At 44.5% G+C, this 27,940-nt stretch overlaps 1 protein-coding gene across 1 annotated transcript in view; it reads left to right on the forward strand.

The window, feature by feature from the left end:
• The window catches only part of LOC135707415 (uncharacterized), a 261,090-nt gene that overhangs the window by 188,684 nt on the left and 44,466 nt on the right, over positions 1-27,940 (forward strand). The window contains exons 3-5 of the mRNA XM_065229228.1: positions 20,111-20,325; positions 20,384-20,519; positions 20,591-21,225. Coding sequence (XP_065085300.1) covers positions 20,111-20,325; positions 20,384-20,519; positions 20,591-21,225 — 986 coding nt within the window. The remainder of the gene's footprint in view (positions 1-20,110; positions 20,326-20,383; positions 20,520-20,590; positions 21,226-27,940) is intronic.

Below are 27,940 nucleotides of genomic sequence, written 5' to 3' on the forward strand. Positions count from 1 at the left end.
CATCTTCCACGATTGCTTCAGCACGGTGGGATTGTCGTCGAAAACGATCAGGGGCTTACTACTCCCATTCGAAGAACCCAACAGAAAGTGGTTCGGTGTTAATGGGGGGTCAGTGTCATTATCTAGAGGTATGTCAGTGAGCGGTCTTGTATTCAATATCATTTCGATCTCCATTAGCATGGAACGCAGAATTTCATTCGAAGGCAAACGCGGGGGGTCGAAATCGTTCATGGTCTTCTTGACAGACTGGATCAGACGCTCCCAGCATCCACCAAAATGTGGAGCGGCCGGAGGGTTGAACGTCCACTTGGTGTTAGGACCGACGAACTCGACCATCAGTTTCTTCTCGTCGATGAGTTTAAGAGCTTCGCGCAGCTCCCTCGAGGCTCCGATGAAGTTCGTTCCTCGATCGCTAATCATCTCGAGCGGTGGACCCCTTCTAGCAATAAAATTGCGTAGCGCTAGGATGCACGAGTCTGTCGTCAACGAATGTGCTATTTCAATGTGCACGTCTCTGCTTGTCATGCAGGTGAGAAGTACTCCCCATCTTTTCTCGGTACGTCTGCCGACTAGCACTCGCATCGGCCCGAAATAGTCGACCCCGGTGTAAGAGAACGGTCGCTGGAATGGTGCCAACCGGGCAGCTGGGAGGTTCCCCATTGCTGGAGGCCTGGGACTCGCTTGCCAAATTTTGCAACGCTGACAGTTTCTGCGAACTAGTTCGAACTCTGTACGAAGACGGGGGATGTTGTACTTTAGTCGAATCTGGTTCAGCGCAGTGTGGTGATTCTGGTGACGGTATCTAGCGTGGTAATCGGCGAGCACTAGATCGGATACGTAGTTGCGCCTGGGCAGAAGGATTGGATTCTTGGTAGATTCATCTACATACTCGCAAGCATCGATACGTCCACGCATCCGTAGAACACCGTGCTCGTCGATGAATGGGCTGAGCTTATATAGCGGGCTAGTCTTCGGCAAAGTACGCTCCCATGGCTGCGCCTCTGGATTACTGCTGCAGACCAGTTGGATTTCGTCCGGGTATGCTTGCTGTTGAACGTGTCGATAGATGATGCTCTCGACACGATTCAACTCCTCCTGCGTTAGCGGGCCAAGTTCTGTTTCCGTTCTATTGATACGCTTACGAAGATTCACCACAAAGCGATGAACGTATGCAACTGTCCTCAGCAGCCGTTTCCATTTGGAGAAGCGTTGAAAACATACCAAAGGTTCGGTGATTGTATGCCGGAGAACGCTGAGACGGATTTCTTCCGTGGTTGAGCCTTGATCTCCGCCATCACCAGGCCATTCGCTTTCAGGTTCCCACAACAAATCGGGTCCACGGAACCAACGAATGTTTGGCTGAAAGTCCGGTAACCGTGCCCACTTCGTCCCATCGTCAGCTACACGCAAACCAAAAATCTATTACAATGAATGTTAGTTCCGTTTCCTATCATCCTCTGTTCATGAACATCGCAACGAATGTTAGAAATTGACCATGCAGGCGATGTAATGGTTTTTTGTCTTTTTTTATTTCGTGTTCCATCTACGCTTTCGACTATACCAGTAAGCTTGTAGAACGACGTACATTGTAGAACATTGTAGAACGACGCACACACTTGTCTCGAATCTCTCCAGCAGAAAAAGCATACGAAGTCGAGCATTTTTATTTCGGGTTCAATCTACGCTTTCGACTATACCAGTAAGCTTGTAGAACGACGCACATTGTAGAACATTGTAGAACGACGCACACACTTATCTCGAATCTCTCCTGCAGAAAAAGCATACGAAGTCGAGCATGCGAGAAAATGAGCGCTTCATGTTTGCTTTTAGGCTGTCCATAATCGGAAGCATAGAGAGAGCAGTGGAGAAAGCACAGGTCTGATAGTCGCAACGTCCGTGGTTCGTGTCCAGTCGGCAACCTTTTTTCTATTTTTTTCGACATAATTAATTTCACTCACTAATACACTCCACACTTTTCGGTCTCCAATTTTCTTACATCGGACCGCAGCTAGGTATATCGCATCCTCGGTTCATGCGGTCTCCACTTACATCCTCTGATGATGAATCCCACATAATTGTAAGCGAATCTTACATCCACCGGTTGGGTGTAGCACCTTTTCCGTTGCCATGTCCGCACAAAGGCTCATGTCCTTCTCTGTGGTACTGTTTTCGTGTAGACGCTTGACGACTGCTGATGAATTCGACAACCAGTTACGTATTTCGAAGCCACCCTGTGAGTGAATGGATCGGACTTCGCTCGCCAATTTCACCGCTTCCTCTTCAGTCTCAACGCTGGTCAACATGTCATCGACATAGTGTTCGTGTTTGATGCACTCGACTGCCCTTGGATAATCTTCCACGAATCTGTCCGCATTCTGGTTCTTAACGTACTCGGAAAAAAATCCGTTCCCGAAAACGGGAACGGACCGTGAACTAAAAATCACGGCCAACTATCCAGAACAAAATTTTCTCAAATATACACCGTGAACTATGGTTCACGACTGTGGTTCACGAATATGGGAACTCTTTTTTTCCCGTGTAGTGCGCGCAACTCGGCGAACATGCTGCACCGAACGTCATTACTTGCACGACGTACACCTCCGGTTCTTCATCAGGATCTCCGCTGATCCACAATATCATCTGGCTTCGTTGGTCTTGCTTTTTCATCCTGACTTGAAAGAACATTTCTCGGATGTCTCCAACAACTGCGACGCGGAATTCTCGGAACTTGAAGAGAACGCTAAGCAACGACAGCAACTGATCTGGTCCCGTAAGGAGAAATGAGTTCAAAGAGACACCGTTAACTCTCGCTGCCGCATCGAACACGATACGTATCTTCCCTGGCTTGTTCGGGTTGATTACCGGGAAAATTGGCAAGTACCAGTCATTTGAATGCTTCTCCTGCTCTTCATAGTCAGCCAGCTTCATTCGCACTGCCACACCCAGCTCGGGGTGTCGACTCATCCGCTTCTGCAGACAGCACTTGATCGTACCGCCACAATAGTCCGGCCTCATAGCGGTTCCCTTTCAGGCGTGTTTCGGTGGATAAAATATTTAGCGCTCGTTCTTCGTCTTTCGAAATTAGTGGTTTGGACGATCCAGAGATTCCCAGCGACTCAATTCGAGAAATACTCCTTCAAAGCACCATTCAGATCCTTATCCATTTCCGTACTACACGGGCAAATGTGAAAACTGTGGTAGCCGCTGTAACCTGTATTTGTTACTCCAGATATCATCGAACACGGTCCACACACGAGCCAACCGAGACGGGTCTTCGTCGCGACCGGTCCGTTCTCGTTTCCTTCGGTGCTTCTCAACGCGTGACCGAGGTGGCAATTGTCCATCCCTATCAGGATTCTTGGAGACACACTTTCGTAGGATTCCACTGGCAATCCTTGCAGGTAGTTGTATTTGGCTGCCACCGACTGCTTCGGTAGAGAAAGGTTCCGTACCGTGTGAACCTTTGGGAGTTCGTAGACCTTGCTGGCGTCGTGTGTTCCGGAAACCTTCAGCGTTAGCTTCACCGATTCCTTTTCCTCCCTTTGTTGACCTCCCGTCCAGTTAAGGCACAATGGATGCGATGTTCCTTCGAGATCCAGTTCTTTCGCCAGACTGTGCTCCATAAAGGTGGCCCTACTCAAATACTTTTGGCACACACTGATGAACTCCTACTTTATTCCGTTTTCACATAGGTACCTTTCATTTCCCTAAACTTTCCCACTTTCTTATCAGCTATCTCCTACTTTAGCCTTCACTAGTTTTATCCTTCGTCTTCTGTCGTCGACGAGGGCGCTCTTCTCCTCTGTTCCGCTACACCATCATCTTCACTTTCTCCTTCCGTCTGCTTCTTTCCGTCTGCTTCCTTTCGACTGCTTCCTTCCGTCTGTTTCATTCCGTCTGCTTTCTTCCGTCTGCTTCCTTCCGTCTGCTTCCTATCGTCTGCTTCCTTCCGTCTGCTTCCTTCCGTCTGCTTCCTTCCGTCTGCTTCCTTCCGTCTGCTTCCTTCCGTCTGCTTCCTTCCGTCTGCTTCCTTCCGTCTGCTTCCTTCCGTCTGCTTCCTTCCGTCTGCTTCCTTCCGTCTGCTTCCTTCCGTCTGCTTCCTTCCGTCTGCTTCCTTCCGTCTGCTTCCTTCCGTCTGCTTCCTTCCGTCTGCTTCCTTCCGTCTGCTTCCTTCCGTCTGCTTCCTTCCGTCTGCTTCCTTCCGTCTGCTTCCTTCCGTCTGCTTCCTTCCGTCTGCTTCCTTCCATCTGCTTCCTTCCGTCTGCTTCCTTCCGTCTGCTTCCTTCCGTCTGCTTCCTTCCGTCTGCTTCCTTCCGTCTGCTTCCTTCCATCTGCTTCCTTCCGTCTGCTTCCTTCCGTCTGCTTCCTTCCGTCTGCTTCCTTCCGTCTGCTTCATTCCGTCTGCTTCCTATACCTAATGCATTGTTTGTCACAAAATCTTAGAAACCCCCCTCCCCCCTTAGAACGTGACATAATATATGCATCAATATCGAAGAAATGGAATTTTTAAAATAATATAAATTTTTAATTAAATCACTGGTAAATTCTATCAGAAACTGAATTCCAGTTAGGTACATCATGACCAGTCTTGTAAGCGGTCACGGTAGTCGACACATTTTCTGTGATAATTGACTGCCTTTGCCTCCGACACTTGCGAAACAAGCTATCATAGTACAGTACCAAACTAAAATGTCGTATGACAGGCTCTGTCATACGACACTGTCGCCGAAGACCGTCACGAATGTATGTATTTTAGTTTTTCTCATAATAAGAGCTGCTGATGGTGTGCTTGTGTGAATTCTGAAAATAGCAAGCAATGATGTCCTAGTAATAATATTTCTGATCAGAAATGGTTTGATTTACACCAAATTGAGGAATTACAACGAAATCACACATGTCATATGATAGCTATTTTGATTATTTTCTTTTAGCTCGAATGTTATTCTACCGCTCGTGTTGTGTGAGAGAGACGACGGTAGAGCATGAGTGTTCGAATACAAACAGACTATCGCGCACGACAAAGAAGCGAGTGTAGTAAAAAACGTCAACTGTTTCAACCCCTGGTCATGGTCATGACCGATCAAGGAATTTCTCATTATGGAGTTTTCTAAGCAGGACCGTGCGTCTCCATAATTATTCATAAAATTAACGGTTTTGTTCGAAATTACTATATTTTTAAGGGAAGCATATAAAAAAACTGTTTTTGGTCCTCAAATTGGATGCACTTAAGTATAATGTTTTTATATGAAATCGGGCTTAAATTTTCCGAGGAATCCAATTCTGTACCCAGAATTCATACATAAACAGATTTAAAAAGTTTAGTATAAGCATTTAGATGAAAATAAGACGTACGTTAAAAATGTATACAGATTCGTAAAGTACGCATTTGGTACGTCACATTTCCGTAGAAATCTGGTCGATCGACTTGGTCATTGCTGAAATCGTATGTCTATCCAGCGGGACACGGGTTTTCCGGGAGGCTTTAAGGTACGTTCAAAATCCTTGAAGGTACGCTATGGTACTCTATTCGTACATTCCAAAACACGTATCAACTTTGAAATTCGTTAAGTTTGTCCCGCTGGATAGATTGACGTGTTGGCTCCTCCTTCACTACTGCTCAAGTCTCACGTCTCAAGTCTCGTGCAGACTTATCCCCATCTTTAACTTTGCGATCTTTCACTAGGGTTAGCGCACCTATAGTGGAGGTATGTTAGTTCAATATATTCCTATAGTGGCTTATGGAAACACCATAAGCCACTACTGGAACACATTGCACTAACGTACCTGCACTATAGGTACGTTTACCCTATAGCTTTAATTTGGTTTTGGTTTGATCTAGCGTAGACCAACGATGGCGGATGGCCTTGCGCTTTCGATCGTTGAGCAATTTTCTTTCAGCCCAATGTCACCCCATCATGACCCCCTTTATACCACCTCCCAATGGCTTCCCACTCCTACTGTCAGCGGCATCTGGCGGTGAGTCGCGGAACATTTAAATCGAAACATTAATCTCGCGAGAATCTCAACAATCTCGGCCAGACAGGCACAGGTGTCGCCTGCATTTTTCTAGTTGTCTAAAGCTATTTTTGAATGGTGCTTGTGGTTCCTTCGGAAGACCATCGATCTTTTGGAGGATTTTTTTCTAGCATATGTTTGGGAGTCCCTGGTACACATTTTATCTATCTTACACTTGAAATTACCTGAAGGCCTCCATGGAAAATCTCTATCCTAGTAAATTAAGGTCATCTGAAAACCCTTAACTCTTCCGGTGGAAGAGACACATTTGTTGCGACGTTTTGAATTATTGGAGGGATGAAGTTTTCTTCAATTCAGGAATATTTATTCCTTGGAAGATATCACCTTTTGATATCCAATCAAAGTGGCTATGGATCGATAGATTTGCACCATGTTTGGGAATTCCCTGGTAAATCTTCTATAAATTTTTCACTTGAAGTTCTATGGAAGGTAAAGGTCTCCATGGAAAATATCCACCCCAAACATTAGCGGTGTCGGACTTATACGGGACTCTTAGGAACTATTTATGCTGCTGTCGGTTCAACATGATCCGTAGAACATTGCGAGATGCTAGACCTTTTCCGTGCAACTCGTTTAGCCTGCTGTTGATTTGACCATAGGAAGAGTTCTAATTTTCTACCATTCTGTTTATATTTTGTATATCAAATTTATTGTCATCACTAGAGGCAATAAATTTGATATAGCAAATATAAGACGACTGTAGAAAATTTGTATAATGTAATTGATTCTTGAAATCGAAGAAAATTAGAACACTTCCTATGGTCCAATCAGCAGCAGACTCAACGAGTTCCACGGAAAAGGTCTAGCATCTCGCAATGTTCTACGGATCATGTTGAACCGACAGTGGCATAAATCGTTTCTAAAATTCCCGTATAAGTCCGACACCCCTATTGTTTGGGGTGGATATTTTCCACGGAGACCTTTATCCTTCCATAAAACTTCAAGTGAAAGATTGATAGAAGATTTACCAGGGAATTCCCAAACATGGTGCAAATCTATCGATCCATAGCCACATTGATTCGATATCAAAAGGTGATATCTTCCGAGGAATGAATATTCCTGAATTGAAGAAAACTTCATCCTTCCAATAATTCAAAACGTCGCAGCAAATGTGTCTCTTCCACCGGAAGAGTCAATTAATTGCAGATGATTTGCCGCTCCAGGTCCCATCTATAGAAAATAAGCATCCCATCGTTCCGTTGTTGTGAAGGAAAGCGATACCGTTACTATTTCCCATAAAGCATCATCCTTGGCCTTTCAGGCAGTAGATTCCCAGAACGAGTGGCGAACATTCAGATTGAAAGAGCACCGGTCCCGGTGAAAAGATTTCCTGTGTTTGATTTTCAATGGCCGAAAGGGTCGGACGGATCCGAATCGGTTGACGGACTTCCCGGAAACGGGGCTCCATTTGCACATAGATAATCACGACGTATCCTTTCACAAAACTCCCTCTTTCCCAATGTTCCTGGGCCTTGACAACCGAAGTAAACAACCAATCATTTTCGGTGTAAATAGTTTCCCAGAGGCACGTAAGCGAACCGGGCCCCGAAGGCTCACCGGTGCGTAAACAATTCGCTTCGATTAGGTATCTTATTTGTGGCTTTGGTGTAGGCTGCCATCTCGCCACGGTTTCCAGCAACAGCTTCGGATTAGTGTTTTGATGTTGGCAACTCGCTTTCTCTCTCTCTATCTCTATCGTGGAGCGTGTGCTTTTTGGCAAGATGAGCGTGGGAATTGTGGCAACTGATCTCGCAGCCAGTCGGTGAACAGCGACGACACGATGGAATATAATTTAATGCGTGCCAATTTTCCGACCCAATGAGCCGCGAACGGAACTTGTTGAATATGGCGTCTAATTTTGATGTAAGCTGTAAGCAGAGTAATACTGTCAGCATACTGATAGCGATACCTTTTATCAGCATTAGGGATTCCGACTTAAAGCAGTGAAAAACTTCATAATTACAAGGGTTACGCAATACCTGCTTCGAAAATTCCGACACACAGCTCAATTATGTTTAGTCACCCACCACCCAGCAGCATATTCCACGGGCGTCTCAAAGCCGTTCTAATTAATTTTCTTTGAAATGTCATCCCATTTTTCGCCAACAGCAGTTAAATGGTTTTATCAAAAAGAAACGTATATATACTTTGTCCACCTCCGAAGAAACGACAAGGGGGTAAAACTTAATTAATTGGACGGCTAATTTGATTCGAGTTGAGCGCCTCCCGCGCCCGTCCTCATCCACCGGCCAAGTTGACTTTAGTAGCACTATTATACTTCACGAGGATAAGTTTTTATCGTGAAGAAGAGCCAACTCCATGTTTCACATAACGATGTCTGCCAAGGCGCTTGTGTTCTTGCTTGTCCGTTCCGGGATGAAAAATTATATCCCCTTGTATCGTGGTGGGCTGCCTTGATAGCGTGACGGTAGTATTTTTTAAGGTAATTAATTTATCATGATTCCGGTTTTACGGCGGACGGACGTGGGGTTTGCGTGTTCGAGTGTTGAGCATCATACGCTCAAGAAAATCGCCTTTTTGGTATCTTAAATATTTGTGTGAGTAAAATTAATCATGTCGAAAAAAATATAAAAAAAGGTTTACATAGTTGAAGATGCTAGTTTCAAATAACAGACTAAAGTGGTATTTTTTATACGATAGATTAGGAGAAGAATTGATAGTTCCGTTAGAGTACGGCAGTGTGAAAATTGCATATAGAGAGTAGAAAGCGAGCAAGGACAACTTTAGGAAGGTACAAATCGGTTTGATCATCTCTCTTTACCAAACTCCCCCGTTGGAGAGGGAAGGTGAGGGGTATTCCCCCTGCCACCACTGGCAAAAAAAGATGATCACCGACACGCTCAAGTACCGACGATGTTTTCATGTTGACAGTTCTACGGATTTTTACCGCACTCCATTTGTCATCGTACATGTTACGCAACACCATCCGTTCGAAAACACCAAGTTGGTCCTCCACGAGCATAGTCCAGGTCTCGGGGCCGTAAAGGACCACCAGTCTAATCAGCGTCTTGTAGACAGTCAACTTCGTGCGGCGGCGATTTTTATTCGACTGGAGCGTCCTCCGGAGTTCAAAGTAGGCACGGTTCCCTGCCATAATGCGTTTTTGAATTTCTCTGCTGGTATCATTTTCGGCGGTCACCAGTGAGCCCAAATACACGAACTCATCGACCACCTCGATTTCGTCACCGTCAATCTGAACTCAGGGTGGGAGGCTTACATTGTTTTCCCTAGAACTTCTTCCTTTCATGTATTTTGTCATTGATGCGTTGATGACAAGTCCAATCCGCCTAGTTTCAGCCTTCAGTCTGATGTACGTTTTCACCATCGTCTCAAAGTTCCGTGCCATGATGTCGATGTCATTGGCGAAGCCAAGAAGCTGGATGGACTTCCTGAAGATCGTGCCACTCGTGTCTATCCCTGCTCTTCTAAAAGTCCATCACCAGCCGTAACCCGCTTCGAGATTCAAAGGGACTCGAGAGTATCCCCGATACTCGAACAACGCACATCACTCGATCCATCGTCGCGTTGACCAATCGCGTAAGTTTATCCGGAAATCTGTACCCGTGGAGAACCTACCGAATCGCTAATATGAACCCATGAATCCCGCCTGGTATTGCCCCACGAACTCTCTTGCAAATGGTGACAAGCGGCGGCATAGAATTTGGGAGAGTACCTTGTAGGCGGCGCTCAGCAGTGTGGTTGCAGCAATCCAACTTGTCGCCCTTTTTTGTAGATTGGGCATACGGTACCTTCGATCCACTCCTTCGGTGCAGCGCTCTAGCCAGGTTCAGGAAGACCTGTGGCGTTACGGGGTACCAGATGAAAAACCTGAGGCGGAAGCAATTGCCGTCTGGAACGCTGGAGATGCCAAAGCCATCGGACTGCTCATCGAGGACAACCAGCACGCGTTGATCCGTTTGTCGAAGACAGCGAAGGAAGCATGGATGTCACTCCAGAACCATCATCAAAAGGTCAAAGGTCTCGTTGCTGAAGCGAATCTGCGACAAGCGTTATACGGAAGGAGAGGACATGGCCGAACACGTTTTCGCTATGGAGGAACTGTTCAGTAGCCTCAACTCAACAATTAATACGAAACTAACGATTTTAAATTGGATCACTACTTGACTAGCCTATTAGTCCCAAGCAAATCGATTACGAGCCCCATTCTAGTCAAAATTCTAGTACTACACTATCTTTGTTTTGATTCGCTATGAAAGTTTGACAGATAAAATGAGAGGTTAGTGGATTTTCCTATGTTTCGAGGGGTGCATCGATTAGCTTGGGACCGAAGATAGTACCAGAGCTGAGCCAAAAAGTTGAGCACGTTTCTTCGGGGGCACCGACTAGTCTTAGAGTTACCTCTATGGTAGCCTTGCGAATGGCGGGCAGCAATTGGAGGAAAATCTCATGGTCGCCATGATCCTGAGAAACCTGCCAAGCACGTTCGACACCCTGACTACCGCTTTGGAGAGCCGGTCGGACGAGGACCTGACCCTGGAACATGTCAAGCGGAAACTCCTGTATGAAGCCGCGAGACGACAAGGCTCCGGAACGGATTCGGCGATGAAGGTTGGACAGGGTAACAGGAAAAAGAAAACGCTGGTCTGCCACTATTGCAAAAAAGGCAGGCCACATGCAGAGGGATTGTCGACAATTCATCCGGAACAACGAGAAGGAAACGAAGCCAGGAGAGCAGGGAAAGCCTTCACCGAAAAACGATGGAAATTTCGTATCGTTCGCTTTTCTGGCCGGAAGACGCGAGGATGAAAATGGAGATGAAGACAAGCCTTGGATTGTGGACTCGAGCGCGAGCAGTCATACCGTCGCGAGCCGTGATTGTTTCTCGGAGCTGCACGAAACCGACGTGAAACACGTTACACTTGCTGACGGGAAGCGAGCAATCGTCAAAGGAGAAGGTCCCGGAGTTACGATGACAAGGGTAAGCAAACCGAGATGAAGCTGAGCAAGGCGCTGTATTCACCCACACTGGCCACGAATCTTTTGTCTGTTCCGTCGCTAGCGCAAAAACACGCAACTGTTGCCGGGTGATGCGGGGTCAGCAAATAGTCGGCACGGCAACGCTCAAACAAGGTCTGTACTACTTGAAGCAGCCGAACGAAGTAATCCTGCTGGCAGGCAGGAACCACAAGAAAGGCTGCAAAAATGAGTGGCACAGGAAATTCGGTCACAGAAATCTCAATGCGATAACCATTGTCAGCCGCGAATTCACTTGCCTTTGCTGAGGAGCACGAAGAGGCGGGAAATCCTCCGTCCTGAATGCTGGGGTTTTGTCCTTCTTGCGTCCTGGTTGACTGTTGCTTGACGCCTGCTTTCGGATGCGTTTGAAGTCCTCGTGTTTGGAGCACTGTCTGTCGGAACCTTGATGTGCACCACCACAGTTGGCGCATTTTAACGCCACGACTCCATCCGCAGGGCAGTCAGAAGTGGCGTGTTCTTGAGCGCAGTTGCTGCAGCGTGGCTTGATGTTGCAGTTGCGGGTACCGTGTCCATATTTGAGTCACCGCTGGCACTGCGTTACGTCACGATGGCCTCCACGGTATGGCTCCCACCGCACGATGATGGAGTAGATCGATCGGATGGCTTGCAGCGCATTGAGCGTCACCGTCCCTTTCTGGAAGTGCACCAGGAAAAGACAATCCGGGTACGTCTTCACGTTTTCGTCTCTCCTTGTCATTCGGAAGACAGCGATTGGGGCTAGCTTGTACCGATTGATTTCAGCTTCAACCATTTTGGGGTTGAAGTTTGGTAGACCCCTGATGACTACCTTGAAGGGTTTCTCACCGGGGATGTCGTGCGCGAAGAATTCCGCCTTGGAATCTTTCAGATATTTCACGGCTACCTCGTATTCCGCTTTCGTACGGAGCATCACCTTGGTGCCGATCCTGCCGAGCCACGGGACGCGAGAGTCGATATGGATGATCTTTATAGAAACGTGTCTGTCAATGACATATGCCAAGACGTGAGAAAAGGTTTGTGCAGCAATGTTGACGTCTACAGGATCTAGAATATGCTCCCAATCTAGGTTAGACAGCACATGGACGATACTGCGATGGTCAGCTCTACGGAAGTCACATGACACAGCGTTTGGAGTGCTGGTGAAATCATGGACAATATTATTTTCGATCACGATAACTAAAGCAGGCTGATGATGCACTTCCTTGACTAAAGGTTTGGGTGCCGTGGAGAGGAAAGGAGCTGTATCACGAGCACGCACAAAGCAGAGATCCAGGGTGTGGTTTTTTTCATTCAACAGGCCATTGATTTGTGACATAACTGTCCAGGAGCTGGATGGCTCCTACGTGGAAAGATGAACGCTCGTGATCAGGACAAAAGAAACCACTATGGATTGAAGTCCATGCAATGTCCGGTAGGTTAAAATCGCCAAGAACAATAACTTCGTCGGAAGGCCTGCTTTGTCTGAAGTGGCCAAGACGGATCGACAATGTGCGTCAATAAGATCCAAGTCACGGGTTCGATCTGGAGGGATGTACACTGCATGTTGCCGACTGACAGATGTTTGAGGTGAGTTGAAAGCACTGGAATTATGATCATCATCAGGCAGTGAAAGTTCGCTAGTAAGTGTGTACTTGCCTAATATAGCAAGCTGGGAAACCCTCAATCCACATCTAAACTCAGGGCCAGGGCGACTTGGATGAACGCTGGCTGCAATAGGCGTGACTGATTTAGAGGAACTGGGGACTCCCAAAATGCTTTCTACGGTGCGTCCTGGTAGAGAAGTAATTTGGCTCAATAGATTTTCAGAGGGCATCACCGAAAATTCCCTTTGGACCGGGGTCAGAATAACCTGAGTATGGGAGAACTCATCACGCAACGATAAACATAAATTAAAGAGGTACTTGCCTATGCAAGCAAGGTGGAAGACCCCCTTTCCACCACCAACTACAGGGCCGAGACGACTATGTTGAACGAAGGTGGCGGTAGGCGGGACTGTGTTGGAGCGATCGGGGGCATCCATCAGATTTTCAACGGTGCGTCTCGGGGGCATTGTTGATTCGTCAGATGAGGGGATTAAGGGGTGACTGTTATACTGGGTGTTCCTAAAGGGGCTGGCATATCGAGAGGTGCTGGTGTCCCAAACGGTGTGCCCGTTGGAGAGCCGCCCGGAATAGTCTCTGGAACAGCAGGGAGTGCTGGGATATCAGAAGGTAGCCATACATTGTTTTTCGCCTGAGTATCTTCGATTTCTCTGTGGCCAAGTTTCAGGGTTCAAAGCGTTCTCTTTTAGTTCCATTGGAACGCCGACCTTGTAGGAGATGAAGTTCATCGATAGTGGGTCGGTGCCTTTTTTCACTAAAGAGGCGAGTTTAACTGGTTCAGTCGTTCGCAGTTCATCACGAACAAGTTTCTCAACCACATATCTCTTAACACTGGGGTGAAAGCGGGAAAGGTAAACCCAAAACAGACTTGATGGAGCATTGACAGCGAGCGTATCGCTAGTTCCAATGACTCTTGTTCCAGTAGTCGGTTTAGTTGGTGTTTCCGTATCACCTCGACGGCGTTTTGAGGGGCGATCATGATTCGGTCTAGCAGATGTAGCTGGGGTAGTGTAGAATTCGTGCCCTGGTCTCCTGGATGTTGTCCCGTCGTATCCTCCAGTCTCAGTGGCCTCCGTACGTGCTCTTCCTCTCGTACGTTCAATCCCCTCTCCTCCTCCACCTTCGTCCGTCCCTCTCACTCCAAGAGCAAGGTCCCTTCCTCATAGGTGAGTATGGTTTACCTCTCTCTTTGGAGGTGAGCAATGTTGTATTAACAGGGTATGGTCATTACACTACAACCCCCCCTTAAGAATAAAGTTTGAACAATATTTATTAACGTCATGTTTTATTTCTTTCATTCAGATTGATTTGAACTTCATTGAGTTTCAATAAGATACATAGTCACGGTACTTCACAGGCTGATTTCTAATCCGTTTTGCAACAGCACCTGGTTCACCAGAAGGTTCACAATCATCTTCAGGTGTTGGCTTATGCAAAGGAAGAGAATCCTCATTTACTTCATCGTTCACTGTACCAGAGCTGTCATCAGGTGTATCATCGCTGTCGCTATTCTCGGTTTCAAATCCACTGACTTTCTTAAAATGTGCAGTACTGCGCCTGTAATGTTTTCCAGTGCGTTTAGACTGGACAATGGTATCTGTTCCTGACCTACGATTAACAATGAATTCCTCATTTGCAAAGTCTGTATCGAGCTTATTCTTCTTACGCATTCTTCTCAGCAGAACCACATCCCCTTCACGTAAGTCACTTGCTTTCGCATGACGTCTCCGATCCGTATATTCCTTCCCTTTTTCTTTTGAAACCAAATCTTGTTCTCGAACGCTGGCATCCTCCTGGAAATTATGCAAAGTCGGAAATTTACTCCTTATACGACACCCAAACATGATATCTCCAGGTGATTTTCCAGTGGACGGATGTTTGCTGGCATGATAAGTGAGCAGGTAAAGCCTTAACTCCTTTCCCCAGTCATGGCCCAACTCTTGTGCGATTCGTAAGCGCTTGAGAATTGAACGGTTTTGCCTTTCAACCTCCCCGTTAGACTGGGGCCAGTAGGGAATAGTATTCAATAGCTTCGCTCCGTTGGCTTTACAAAACTTTTGGAATTCAGCACACTCGGAGCTGAATTGTGGAGCATTATCTGCCTTCAGAATTGAAGGAATTCTGAATCTACTGAATATGATCGATAGCTCACTGATAACGTCACTCGTGGTCGTACTCTCCATCTCGATGACCTCCATAAAACGGCTGTAACAATCAATAACAACCAGCAGATAGTGTCCTTCTGGAAGTGGACCAAAAAAATCAAGAGCTACTGTTTCCCATGGAGCAAATGGGAGTTTGCTGCGGATCATTGGTTCCGGTGCATCAGGTGCCGCCACTAACGTGCAACCTCGGCAATTCTTCACGAATCTTTCAACAGCCTTGTCCATCCTTGGCCACCAAACATTTGACCTTAAATGGTTCTTCATCATAACGATCCCTGGATGTCCCTCATGAGCAGTCGATAATACTTTCATCCTGAGGAAACTGGGAACCACTATACGATCGCCCCTTAATAAAATGTAATTTAACTCGCATAATTCATTGGAAACAACTCGGTACTCAACTGGCAGCTCATGTATAGCATCTCGTTTCAACATTTCCAAAATTTGTTGTGTTTCAGAATCATCTCTTGAAGCATTTTGGATTTCCTTCCAGGATAATGCGGAATAATTGGCAGCATACAGAGCAACTTCGTTGACCATGATTTCCTCCGATATATCGAATGGAGTAGGATTTTCCTTTGCCAGACGAGAGAGTGTATCGGCAATGTTGTCTTTTCCTGCTACATGGATAACCTCGTAATCAAAAGTCTGCAGCCTTAGAACCCAACGTTCTATCCGTGCGCAAGGCTTCGAACGTACGGAAAACAAAAACTTCAGTGCTTTACAATCCGTGAAGATCTGAAACTTCTTTCCCAAAAGATAATACCGGAATCTTTCAATGCTCCACACGATAGCTAAGGCCTCCTTTTCCGTTTGACAATACCGTCGTTCTGTTTCAGTTAAGGACTTCGATGCGAAGCTAACTATACGGTGACGGTTTTCACAATCAAATTGAACTAGTATCGCTCCTAGCCCAGAAGGGCTGGCGTCGGGTATGACAGCCGTGCGATCTTCAACCTTGTAAAATCCCAAGTATCCGATTCTACTCATAGCTTCTTTAATCGCCTGCAATGAACAAGATTGCTCGTCCGTCCATAAAAACTTTGCTTCTTTAATTAGAAGGCGTCGTAATGGCTCATCCAATGTGGCCAGATTTGGGATAAATTTGTTGAGGTAGTTTGCCAACCCAAGAAAACTTCGAACTTCGGCTTCATTTTGAGGACAAAATAGCTTGGATTTTCGATTCGCCTGGTCTGATTCCGCTATGGGAGATTCTGTGCCCCAGAAACTCTAATTCTGTTACCCTGAACAGACATTTGTGCCAATCTAGCTCAACCGATCTCTCTTTCAATCGTAATAGTACCTGAAATAATTCAATTCATATTCATTCAAAGGAAATATTCATTCAAAGGAAATATTTATTCATTAAACCAAACAAGAAAAATAAAACTAATTCAAAAGTTCGACAAATAAAAAAAAAAATTTATGCTACCTACTCCAGGCGTTCGTCGTGTTCCTTCATATCTTTTCCTTCGATGATGATATCGTCCAAATACCAGTAAGTTCTATCGCAGCCTAGCAAAATCTCGTCCATGGCCTTTTGGAACAGTTCTGGCGCGGTCACAAGGCCGAATGGTAGACGGGTAAAGCGGAACAACCCACGATTCGTGATGAACGTAGTGGCATCACGTGACTCCTTCGCCAACTCGATTTGTAGGAATGCCTCCCTTATATCTAATTTGCTCAAAATTCCTCCTTTTCCCAAGCGCATGATGTAGTCATCGACAACCGGCATGGGATGATGCTTGAGGGACAGCCTCATTGACTCGACGAAGGTCAAGACAGAGACGCGGCTCGCCATTTTTCTTACCGACAACCACTAACGGAGACACCCAGCTAGTGGGCCCTGACTTGACCTCAATAATGTCACGCTGTAACAGTTGATCCATTTTTTGGTTGACAGCTTCTTCAAGAGGAATTGGAATCCTTCTCATCGGTTGGAATACTGGAACTGCATTTGGGTCCATGTGAATATGAGCCTTTATGCCTTTTATTTTAGTGAACGGCTTCAATGATTCGATCATTCGGTTGACCTGTATCCCCACACGTAGGACACCTAGCTCTTTAGCAGTGACGTCACCCAACAAGCAACGCTGGCCACCTTTCACAACAAGAAACTCTGCACGGACTTCACGTTCACCTACTGCTATGAGTGATACAAACGATCCCAAGATACTTAAAGGTTTATCAGTACCGTATACTTTTAAGATTCGAGAGGATCCCTTTGTGGAAGAGGATACTGTGACATTGTGTGACTTGAGGTCAGTCCGCGCGTCATCGCTTATCAAATTAGCGTCTGCACCCGAGTCAACGAGCATTTCCAGCTTCACACCTCCAACAACACATTCGATCACATTGGCCTCATTTCCAGAATAAAACGCGTAGTACACTTTATCCTGTTCACCATTTCCAGAATTTTTGCCTTCTGAGGTACATGCTTCTTCCAATTTTGTCACCACGTGTTCCTGCCGATCCTTTGGAATCGTTACGCTTACGTTTTCGGCACATCTTCTCGAAGTGTCCATGGTTGCTGCAATTTCGGCACTGCTTGTTGTGAGCAGGGCATGCCATCGATGCCGAAACGTGACCCTTGCGTCCGCAGTTGTAGCAAACTAAAGCCGGCTTAATGAGCGATTTATTGCTGTGCTTTGGGTCTGGTGTCGACTGCCCTACCTTGTAAATCTTCTCTGGTGGTTTCAACGAAACAATTTCCTCCACCTGTTGATCAACTCCCTCTTGCGATATACCAAGTGCTTCAATCTCAGCAAACGGTAAATCTTTCAACAGAATCCTTCTGCGAACCTCATTCGAAGTGCATCCTTCGACCATAGTGTCCGTCAAGTAGATCTCTGTGAGTATCTGAGCTAGTTCCGTTCCGTACTTCTCAAATCCACATTCCGTGGCCTGTTGCTTCAAACGGATGACATAATCAGCAAACCGCTCGTTTGACTTTTGCTTCATTTGTCGCAACTTCCTACGCTCAGATGTGCTCTGATGTCTTGGTTCAAAAAATTCATCCAATCTTTCAACGGCGGCATCGAACCCCCAGTTGAGCGCTACCACCGGTACGTGGTCATAGTCCTTGAGATTTCTGAATACAGTTTGAAGAGCAGGACCACCTGAGTGAAGCAGCTTTGCTCGCATGACCTTCTGGTCTATAATTCCGTAAGCTGCAAAGTAGCACTCAAGTGACTCCTTCCACGCTCGCCATTCTTTGGCCAGTTTACTCGTCTCAATTTGGTTGCATCGAAACGGAGGAATAGGGCGTATTTCCTCCATCTGCAATAAAACCAATTGTTTGCGTTAAACACAACTCAATAAGTGAATACCTAGTGTTCATCTTGGATATAAATTACATTTATTTAACCACGGATTTCATTTCATGAACACTCGAACGAGAACAACATTGAGTTTAACGGTCGGCACAATCTTACCCATGACTGCTTTTCCGAATAAAACTAGGACTAGGACTTTCGCCAGATCCGTCAGGATGTACATATGTGTTACATACGCAGAAAATTCCAAAATTCTACTTTTACAACAGTTGATCTTCATCAATTCCAAGAGAATGCTTAACATTCTCTAACAAACAAGGAGAATTCCGGAAATTCTCGCTTCTCTGGGAAGGTCAAATTGATTGGATTGAGTGTTCAAACAAGAAACAGTGGCAAACGTACCATCTGCAACCCATCACTTTGTCTGTCCAAGACGCCGCAAGTTTTAAGGCTCTTTCATTATTGTCACCCATGTCAGCAATCAATAGAAGGTCCCCATTATTGTCCGTCTGGAATTAATCGGGTAGATTATGCCTAACGTCCATTATGCCTAACGCCCATTATACCTAACGTCCATTATGCCTATCGTACATTATGCCTATCGTCCATATGCCTAACGACCGTATGCCTAACGTCGTGTACCCGTACTGGATAACGATGTTCAACACCACACGCCGAAATCACTGCTGCTGCTGCTGTGGACACCGTCGACCGGACACCACCACACACGGTAATTAAATGAGCACCGTTTAGTGAGACAGGATCTAATTCGATTTTTAAATCTGTGTTAGGGAATCCGCTGTTTGCAGGTAATCGGTGATAATTTTGATCACCATTGCAACAGTTGGACATTTGTGTATTTTTAAATAGTGACCTATTGAAAATTAATAAAGTGTTCAATTTAGCAGATTGGTAGATAAATTACCAATTCTTTGGCTTGTTTAGAATTAATATTCATCTGCTATTGACAGAGGTATATGTGGTCAAAACCTGACCTATTTTTGTCCCGCGGTCCATTTTGGTTTTTTTGAAATTGCACCCCCAATATGTTGCCGAAAGACGTAATCCTACGTCAAAAGTCAACACGAAACAACTGATTTCCACTTTCCACGTAAATTCACAAAACTAGAGTTTACCGAGGTACACGAATAACTTCAGTGAAGTGTCTTTGAATGGACTAAAACAATCAAAAACCGGCAGCGATTGAGCAGTGTTACTATCAAAACAAACAGTGTTCTTCAGAATCACTCCGGATATGGAAAAAGTCCATTACTTGAATTTACAAGTTGCTACATGGGTTATCTTTGGTATGTTTCGGAAACGAATGTATATTTTTATCCCTTTCATAATCATGAATTTCTGTTGCCATTTTTCAAAAAAAAAAACCCTCCTCCATCTCCCAATCGAATACACGCATCGAGCCATGAACTTCCTCGGCACCCGAAAAAAAAACACCCATAACGATGCTCCTTATCCGCCTTTTTTTTTCAACTCCTCCGAGAAAAACGGCTCAGCCGAAGGGAAATTTTCCACCCACCCTGCTGGGGCTGTGAATGATGTTGCTTTTTACCGGTTTTTACCCAAATCCCACTGAAAAGGGAAAAAGAGAATCAACTCACCTTGGATGGAAAATAAGCACTTTCTTTATAATTTTTGAACCCTCTGCCGAACGAAGGTTTGTGCCTGCCCGGTACCTTTCACTTTCACCGCCAGATTTATCGCATCCAACCCTGAAGGCTTATTTCGACCCGGGTATTTTTTTCTCCTCCCAGCAACGTTTTCGTTTGTGTCTTTATTCAAATGCCAGTAGGCATTAGGGAAGGAGAAATACGTCTAAGCTCTTCTTTCGGGGTTCATTGAGCGTAACTGGAGAAGCAGCTGCTGCTGGCTCATCTTTCGACTGGATGGTTAATTAAATCCGAAAAATTTTCCGCATGTTCAAATTCGTAATATTTTCCGCTTCGTCGCTTCCGGAGAAAGTTTAAACCTATGAACTAAGGCAAAATTTCGTGTTCTTCTTCTTCTTTTTTTCCAGTATCTTACAGCGTTCATGGATTGGACAGCGTTCACGTGCGGGTCCCGGCGGCGGTGACCGTGGGCAGCCCGGCGGTGTTGGTGTGCGAAAGTGACCTCCTCGACGAGGACCTCTACTCGGTTAAGTGGTACAAGGGGAAGCACGAGTTCTTCCGCTACACATCGAAGGAGATTCCGTCGATTAAGATCTTCCCGAAGGCGGGCATCAACATTAATGTGAGTTGTTTTCGTAGAATTTAAAATTGTAATGAAGTAGCATTTGTTGATTGATTAGGTTGACCATTGCAACGCGAGCCACGTGGTGCTGAGGGGCGTCGAACCGCACACCAGTGGGAAGTTCAGCTGCGAGATCACCGAGGCGGCACCGTCGTTTCACACTAAGATAGTCACTAGAGATTTAAATGTAGTAGGTAAGTGATACCCCCCTCGCACGATTCGTACTTTGTTTTCCTAACCTAAATCTTCTTCCATCGGCCCGCAGATTTACCGAAAGGCGATCCCCGGATCGTGGACATGAAGCCGTACTACGGTGCCGACGAGTTTCTCGAGGTCGAATGCATATCAAACGAATCACTGCCAGCGGCCCGGCTCGAATGGCTCATCAACGATCGGCCCCTCGGTGTGATACAGCCTCCGTCCCGGCTGGAATTTGCCACGTTGCCGGCGACGACGAACTGGAGCGACAGTAGCAGCAGCAGCAGCAGCAGCAACAATAGTAGCCCAACCACCACTTCTTCTAGTAAGAAATCCAGTAAGTCTTCCCTTCGCCAAAAGCAGCTCTACGACGTCGACGTCGACGAACCTGCCGGAGGATCGGCGTTGGACAGCAACTCGCTGCAGTACCACTCGCCGGAATTTACGGTGCCGGTGGCTGCTGCCGTAGTCGCCTCGGCTGCGGCCCTCTCACTGACGACGGCCAGCTCCCAGCTCGTGTCGTCGGCCCCAGCGCTCCCGTCGCCATCGGCCGTGTACTCCACGGCCCCGTCGTCGTCGTCGTCGTCTAGGAAGTCTTCATCCGGTGGCAAAAAGGGTGCACCTGTGGCACGGTACGAAACAGCCATTTCCCGATTAAAACTTCTGCTGGGACACGAACACTTCTACAAAGGGAAGATTAAGGTGAGTCGTCTACCAACAAATGCAATCCATCATTTCGTGTTTCCTTTTTGCGTAATGAAATGCGCCGCTGGCTGTCAATCAGAGTTACTCGCTATGGGATTCATTATCGATTGAGTTTTTCCGAATTCGCGCAAAGTGCGACCGCATTGTGTGTTTGTTGATGTGAACTGAAAACCGCATCCCAGGAAAAGCGCCAGTCTTTTTCGGCGAAATGAAAATGAGTTCGCAGAATGGCAGCAGTGGTGGAGTAAAAGTAGGTCGCTTTTGGAAGATTTCCAGATAATGGCACCATCGTCGTCGTCGTTGTTGTCATCCTCCTGTTGCCGATGACAGGCTTTGGAATCCATTTTTGCGGTGTTAGGTTTCATGAATTCGTGAATGTGACGTGCACTGCCTGGTTGCGTCTTTTTTTTTGTTTGTTTGGCGAGCGAAACGAGTGCTATTCAACAGGATGGGCTTTGTGGATTGTGGATTGGGGGTGGGTGACGATTTGAAATTTTCAATTTCCCGCGAGAGGTGTATGGTGCTAGCGAAAACAGGTTTTTTTTTGCGAGGGGCGTTGTTATCGCGGAAATGTCGCCTGTCAGTAGCGCTCGCTGCGAAAAGGGATAGAGATTTGATTGGAAAGCTGACTCCTGGCTGGATCAAGAGGAGATGTGAGGGGGCTGGGCGAAGGAAGGAGATTTAGGCCCTACCGTCATCGGTGGTGGTGATTTGTAGTGACAGCGGAAATGAACGAAATGTTATCCATATTAGAATCGAGCATTCAATCAATTTGAGCGCGTAGATTGAATGATTGATTTTTTGCAATTAAAATATAAAAGGGTCGAAAAGGGTTGCGAGATGAGACCGATAAAACGATTTGAATTGTAGAGCAACCGTTAAAATTGTGCTTCAACTATTGATCATTTAATAACAATTATGTTATTTTCCCATGTTTTCGAACAGAGCTTCCCATTTCATATGCAAATTCGTTAATCCGACGACTCGATAATACGGACCCCGGATTTAAAAGCATAAACACGCGTTTCAATACATTGTGCTGTCAATTTTCAGATTTATGCTAGAAGCATGCTATCTGTTTGTTTTGATTTTTTTAGTATGGATTTAACAGTCAGATTAGCGAGTCAAACCCAGGCCATGATTTTCTATCCAGCTGCAGCTCTGTCAATATTTACTATACAGCTGAACAGTTCCACGCCAACTGACGAATTGATTTAATTTTTCCCTCCCTGAATTCCATGAAATTCGCATAATTGTTCACCAGGGGCAATGAACCACTTTTTTTCCGAAATTCAGCCATTATGCCTCACGCCTTATTTTTCAAAGTTATGCCATTCGATATTTTTCAATCAATCATACACTAATAAAATTCCATAAATTTAATCAGTGTTGGCAGTGCTGATTAAAATCATTCCTTTTACACTCAACTTAGCTGAAAATGAAGACAACCTTAACAGATAGACCAACTACCTGAATGAATTTGAATTTTGACACATTATCTTGATCAAGGCAACCTCTGAGTATCGAAGTCAACATTTGTTTTTTGTTTCTTCGTGGCTGGATGCTTGTTATCGACTGTGTGTTGTCAATATCAATATTCGACTTCATCTTGGTGGGGATGATTTTGAGGATCAAATGCAAAATGATTATTTTCTTGCGGGTGATTTTAACATTAATTGGGTTCTTTAAGGGTATTGAGGTTAATGCATATTCGTAATCTGCATTAAAAATGGAACCCAAACCCAAAATTTCATTAATTTTTGGACACTGGAACTAGTTTAACGATTACATTTACAAAAATCACCTTATTAGCGCCCCTCGGTGTATGCGAGCTGTCAGTTTGTCAGTTTAGTGTCAAACAGTGTAGTTATTATTTTGCTTTAAATCTTGATTTAAAAATCAAGATGAAAGTGTGTGGGTTCGAAAAAAATATCACTGTGCTCAGAAAACGAAGCTCTTTCAGATGATATATAAAAACCGATATATTTTTCAAAATTAAAGAACCCAATTGGCATAATATTAGCAATTCGAATCATCTGAAGCAATTAGCTGATTTCTTTAATTTAAAACAATTAGTAAGTGAATGAACGCGTATTTCCCGGCACAGTAGAACTTTGATTGACATATTCGTTATCTGCATTAAAAATGGAACCGAAATCCAAAATTTCATCAATTTTGGTACACTGGAACTATTTTAAATAAGTACGATTACATTAGAAAAAATCACCATTTTAGCCCCCCTTGGTGGGACTTTGTACGGGAGCGAGCTGTCAACGAATAGATTTAGCAACCGGTGAACACTCGTGTTTATTTCAGTTACCATGGAGACGTAATTTGTGATTAGCCCCGGTCCCTTTCAAATTGTATCATTATTTATGAACGGCCTTATATTTGAAATGACGTTTCACATTCATCTAGTGATGTTCGATTTTCATTCGAATAATCGTTTAATCGATTAACGAACCGAAAAGTAAATTATTTATAATCGGTTAGATCATGCCGATATAAGCATTAACATCTCCACAGGATCATCACCGATCGTTTCAAACATGTGCTGCACTCTCATTGGTGGAAAAATGGCAGCACAGCGAACAAAAAATAATCGATTAGTTGTTAATCGAGTAATTAAAAAATGGGACATCTCTGATTTTGGTGTGATTGTTTTGATAAAAATTAGCGCAAAATTTCATCTCTTCCGAGGGGGCAGCAAAACTATAAAATTACCTTGAATACGGGGGGTTCTCATTCGATGAAAGGGACCGTGAAAGAAGACACTAAAATAGAAAGTTTTTCTTCCGACAGTTTATCTTAGTATTCATCTTTGGATTTAGTGTCAAGGATCAAATATTTAAATCTTAATTTAAAAATCGAGATGAATTTCTACGGGATCGATAAAAATATCGTTGTGCTCAGAAACTGAAGCTCGATCAGATGATCTATAAAAATTGGTATATTTTTCGAAGTTAAACAACCCAATTGAGCAGATTCGTAGAATGTTTTTCAATTGATTGGCTTGTTTTTTTTATTAAAATCCATCCGCTATTGACAGAATTATAAATGGCCAAAACCTGACCACTTTACGTAACGCGGTCGATTTTAGTTTTTTTTTAAATTACAACCCCAATATTCTACGCCAAAAATGGAAAATACTGTCAAATACCCTTCTATTTGGGTATTTTAGGAATCGAGATGACTTCAAGAGACCGGAAATCGTCTCCCGATGCCATTTTTAAATCCAATATGGCGGCTTCCGCTAACAGAAAAAGTGTAAAATACTGCCTAATAGCCTTCAATGTGGATATTTTTTTTTAAATCGGGGTAACATCTAAGGACCGTTAATTGATGTCGGATGACATTTTGAAATCCAAGACCCTTCAATTTGGGTATTTTTGGAATCGATATGAGGTCTAGGGACTGGAAATGGATTTCTTGAAATTTATGATGATGGCCTCCGGTATCAGAAAAAAATGAGAAATACTCAAGGGGTAGGGCACTCCACACACCAATCTTGGGTCAAGTTTTTTTTCTCAGTGTGCCGCAAGTGTGCCGATTGTGCCGGCAGTGCCGCATTTTTTTTTGTAGAATACGAATAGTATGATATATTTGGCAACCCGATTTTTCTGACAGCTTGAATGTTTTGGTTTGCAATAACAAGGATATCATCAGTCTAGCGACAAGCAAGGAAGAATGCTGGCGAGTTAGGCCGTGATACATCAGGATACATCAAAGACAAGAAGGAGGAAAACAATGTCGAAAATAACTTCGAAAAATACTAGGAAGGAGCAACCGCCATCGGTCGTATGAGAAGAAAAAAATGCTCTCATAAATGTGGTTACTACCTCATGGGAGCTGATCGAACCTGTTCCTAATTCTATCTGATCGGTTGTAGACAGTACTGTGAATCGTTAACGTCATCAATGGGAATTTGCATTGAAGACGTCAACGTCATTAAAAACCCTGGTTGTACATGAAGCATCAATTCGTAATATTCGTTCACCAGCCCCTTGAAATCATAAAGATATTAAGATAATAAAAGTCATGTGTATTAGGGTTTTGTAATGCCCTCAAAGGCAAACTAGATACCCAGTCTTTCGAGTTGTGAATCGCAACGGTCTAATAGCAGCCGGAAAGTGTTGGAACTGGTGGGGAACATTGTTGGAGACTGAATATTCAGGATGAAAAGTATGACTTCTGTAGTTTATTTTGTGTAAGTTGCACCGTAATTTGAATTACGGGTACTATTGGGGACTGATTAACTGCCTTTTACTTTAGAGCACTAGCGAATGCCTACATTGCTGCGAATTGCTGGTTTGGTTTCTGCTGGTCTATTCAATTAGAGGATGTTCCTGCAATATACAGTCAAACAGCACTTAATATTGTGAACAACGTCAATAACAGCTGTCCAGCAGTGCTCCCATTTTATTTAATGAACAATCCAATGCCTACGAGAATGCGCCCAAGCTGTACCGAATCTGCTTTCGTTACACTGTGCTGAGTGACTTACCCCTTGGGGGTGGTCACTCTACACGCTTATTTTGTCTCAACTTTTTTTTTTCATTGTACTGCAGCTGTGCCAGTAGTGCCGACAGTGCCAGTTACCATGCCAAATTGGTTTGCTTGGTAATAACGGCATGCTTGGCAACCCGGTTAATTTGACAGGTCAAATGTTTTTTTTTAAGGTCCAAGATGGTGATCTGAAGCCACCTCAACTGGACAAGCTGATACCGGACAAACGGGAGCAACCCTTCAGAAGGTGTTTGAGTTCCTCCGACCGCAGTAAATGCTTGGCAAAGAATTTCGCACAATTCTGCAACCGCTGGGACAAGCTGCTACTGTGGAAATCGCTCTTCCGAAATCGAAATCCGCTGTGGCGATCCATCGATGGATACGTGGCAGCAAACCGGGACAACGCGGATACACGGTTTGAGGTGCTTAATGTCATGAACAATCTTGACAAAAATAAATTGTACTTGTAATTTATTTAGTCTACCATATCCTGCTGGTAGAACCTTTTATCAGGTCAAGGAAAAATTAATCATTTCGTCTGGCCATTTTCCACAGAGATGGCGCTATTCCGCTGGTAGGAAGTGATAAAAATCCTCATATAGAAATTGAGAGTAGTGGGGATAACGCTTTCGGTTTATATTCAGGTCAAAAAAAGGTGAACGACAATCTGAAGAAATTAGTCAGGGACTTTGTCGTTCACTTTTTTTCCCGGAAATTATTGTTAAACAAGCTACAATTAAAGAAAAACGAGAAAATTTGCTCTCAATATCTCAATCTCTCAACATGCCATGTATTTTGATGACACTCGATATGTGATTTTCCTTTCACGGATTACAAAATAGAGTACCTGACACTACAAAACATGTCTGGTACCTCTATATATGCATTTACTTTAACTATTGAAGTCCCTCCTTTTTTACATATTCTGCGCAAAAGATACTTTATGCCCCGTCCCATTCATTAAATTCGGTGGGAAATTCTGTGAGAGGTGAGCTATTTTATGTGCAGAATGTGTAACAAAGGAGGGACTTCGAATATTATTCGAAATGCAAATATAAAGGTACCAGACATGTTTTGCACCGCAGCGTCCTCTGTGAACAATGAACGGAAAACAGATTGTGCGTAGTTTCCGATAGATGTCACCGCAAACAACAGCAGTGACATCTGATGGAACATGAATACAGAAGCTTGACAAAATGATTAATTGATTAAATTATCCTCCAATTTCCAAAGCTTCAGCGCCCTTTACTCCACCTGCTATATCGGTTCCTGTTCCGGTTGCAATCCTTCAGTTTCTCAATTGAATTTCAACAGGCATCGCAAACCTTAACGTGGCCAACAGATGCCATTTCGCAAAGCAATCTCCACACTCCAGACCAGGCAGGAAAATCATTTGCATTCATTTTGTGCATTCATTTACATTTATATGCCTCTAACTTTTTTCTTCAACAGCATTCCGCAAAATGATGTATAGTGCTTTTGTAGTTTTTGTTATAAGCTACAACTTATGTTAACAAGTCAAATTCATTTCTCTTATGCATGACGAACCAGAGCGAACAGAAGCCACTACTGTTTTTCATTGAATGTATTTTACATTCACTGAAAAACAGTAACAAGTTCTGCTCGCTCTAGTTCGTGATGCATAAGACATACAGATTTGAGTTATGAGCAAAAGTTGTAGTTAATCACAAAACCTACAAAAGCTCTATACATTAATTTGCGGAATGCTGTTGAAGAAAAAAGTTAGAGGCATATGAATGTAAATGAATGCAAATGATTTTCCATGCCTGCTCTAGACATTCATCGAACTGTATCGGCATCGGGACGAAGCCTTTTTCCACTTCCTTCTCGTCGACCAGCTTCTATTCCTACTTCGGATCGCTTTTCAGATTAAGATTCGCTGTTTAATTAGGAAACCGCCTCCACTGTCGATATACTTGGTTCCGGATAGGTCAATGTCGTTTTCCAATCGACGCTGCTGCCGCCGCCATATAGATTTGCGGTTAGGTGCGCTTGGTGAAGGTTCAAGGCTTGTAACCGATTGACCTCGATACGACGGTGCTTCGCCTTGGAAAATTGCTTGTGCTTACTTTTATATTTGACACATGCGCTGCACCGATGAGTTTACCCAACTGTGTTTTTGGCACATTGTGCGGAGTGACCAGCCCCTTGCTTTGAGCTTAAAACTTGGAATGCGTTATGAACA

The sequence above is a fragment of the Ochlerotatus camptorhynchus genome, unplaced genomic scaffold, assembly GCF_037179485.1.
Source record: "Ochlerotatus camptorhynchus isolate MF236.1 unplaced genomic scaffold, CSIRO-AGI_Acam_v1.1 ptg000310l, whole genome shotgun sequence".
In the NCBI taxonomy this organism is placed as follows: Eukaryota; Metazoa; Arthropoda; class Insecta; order Diptera; family Culicidae; genus Ochlerotatus; species Ochlerotatus camptorhynchus.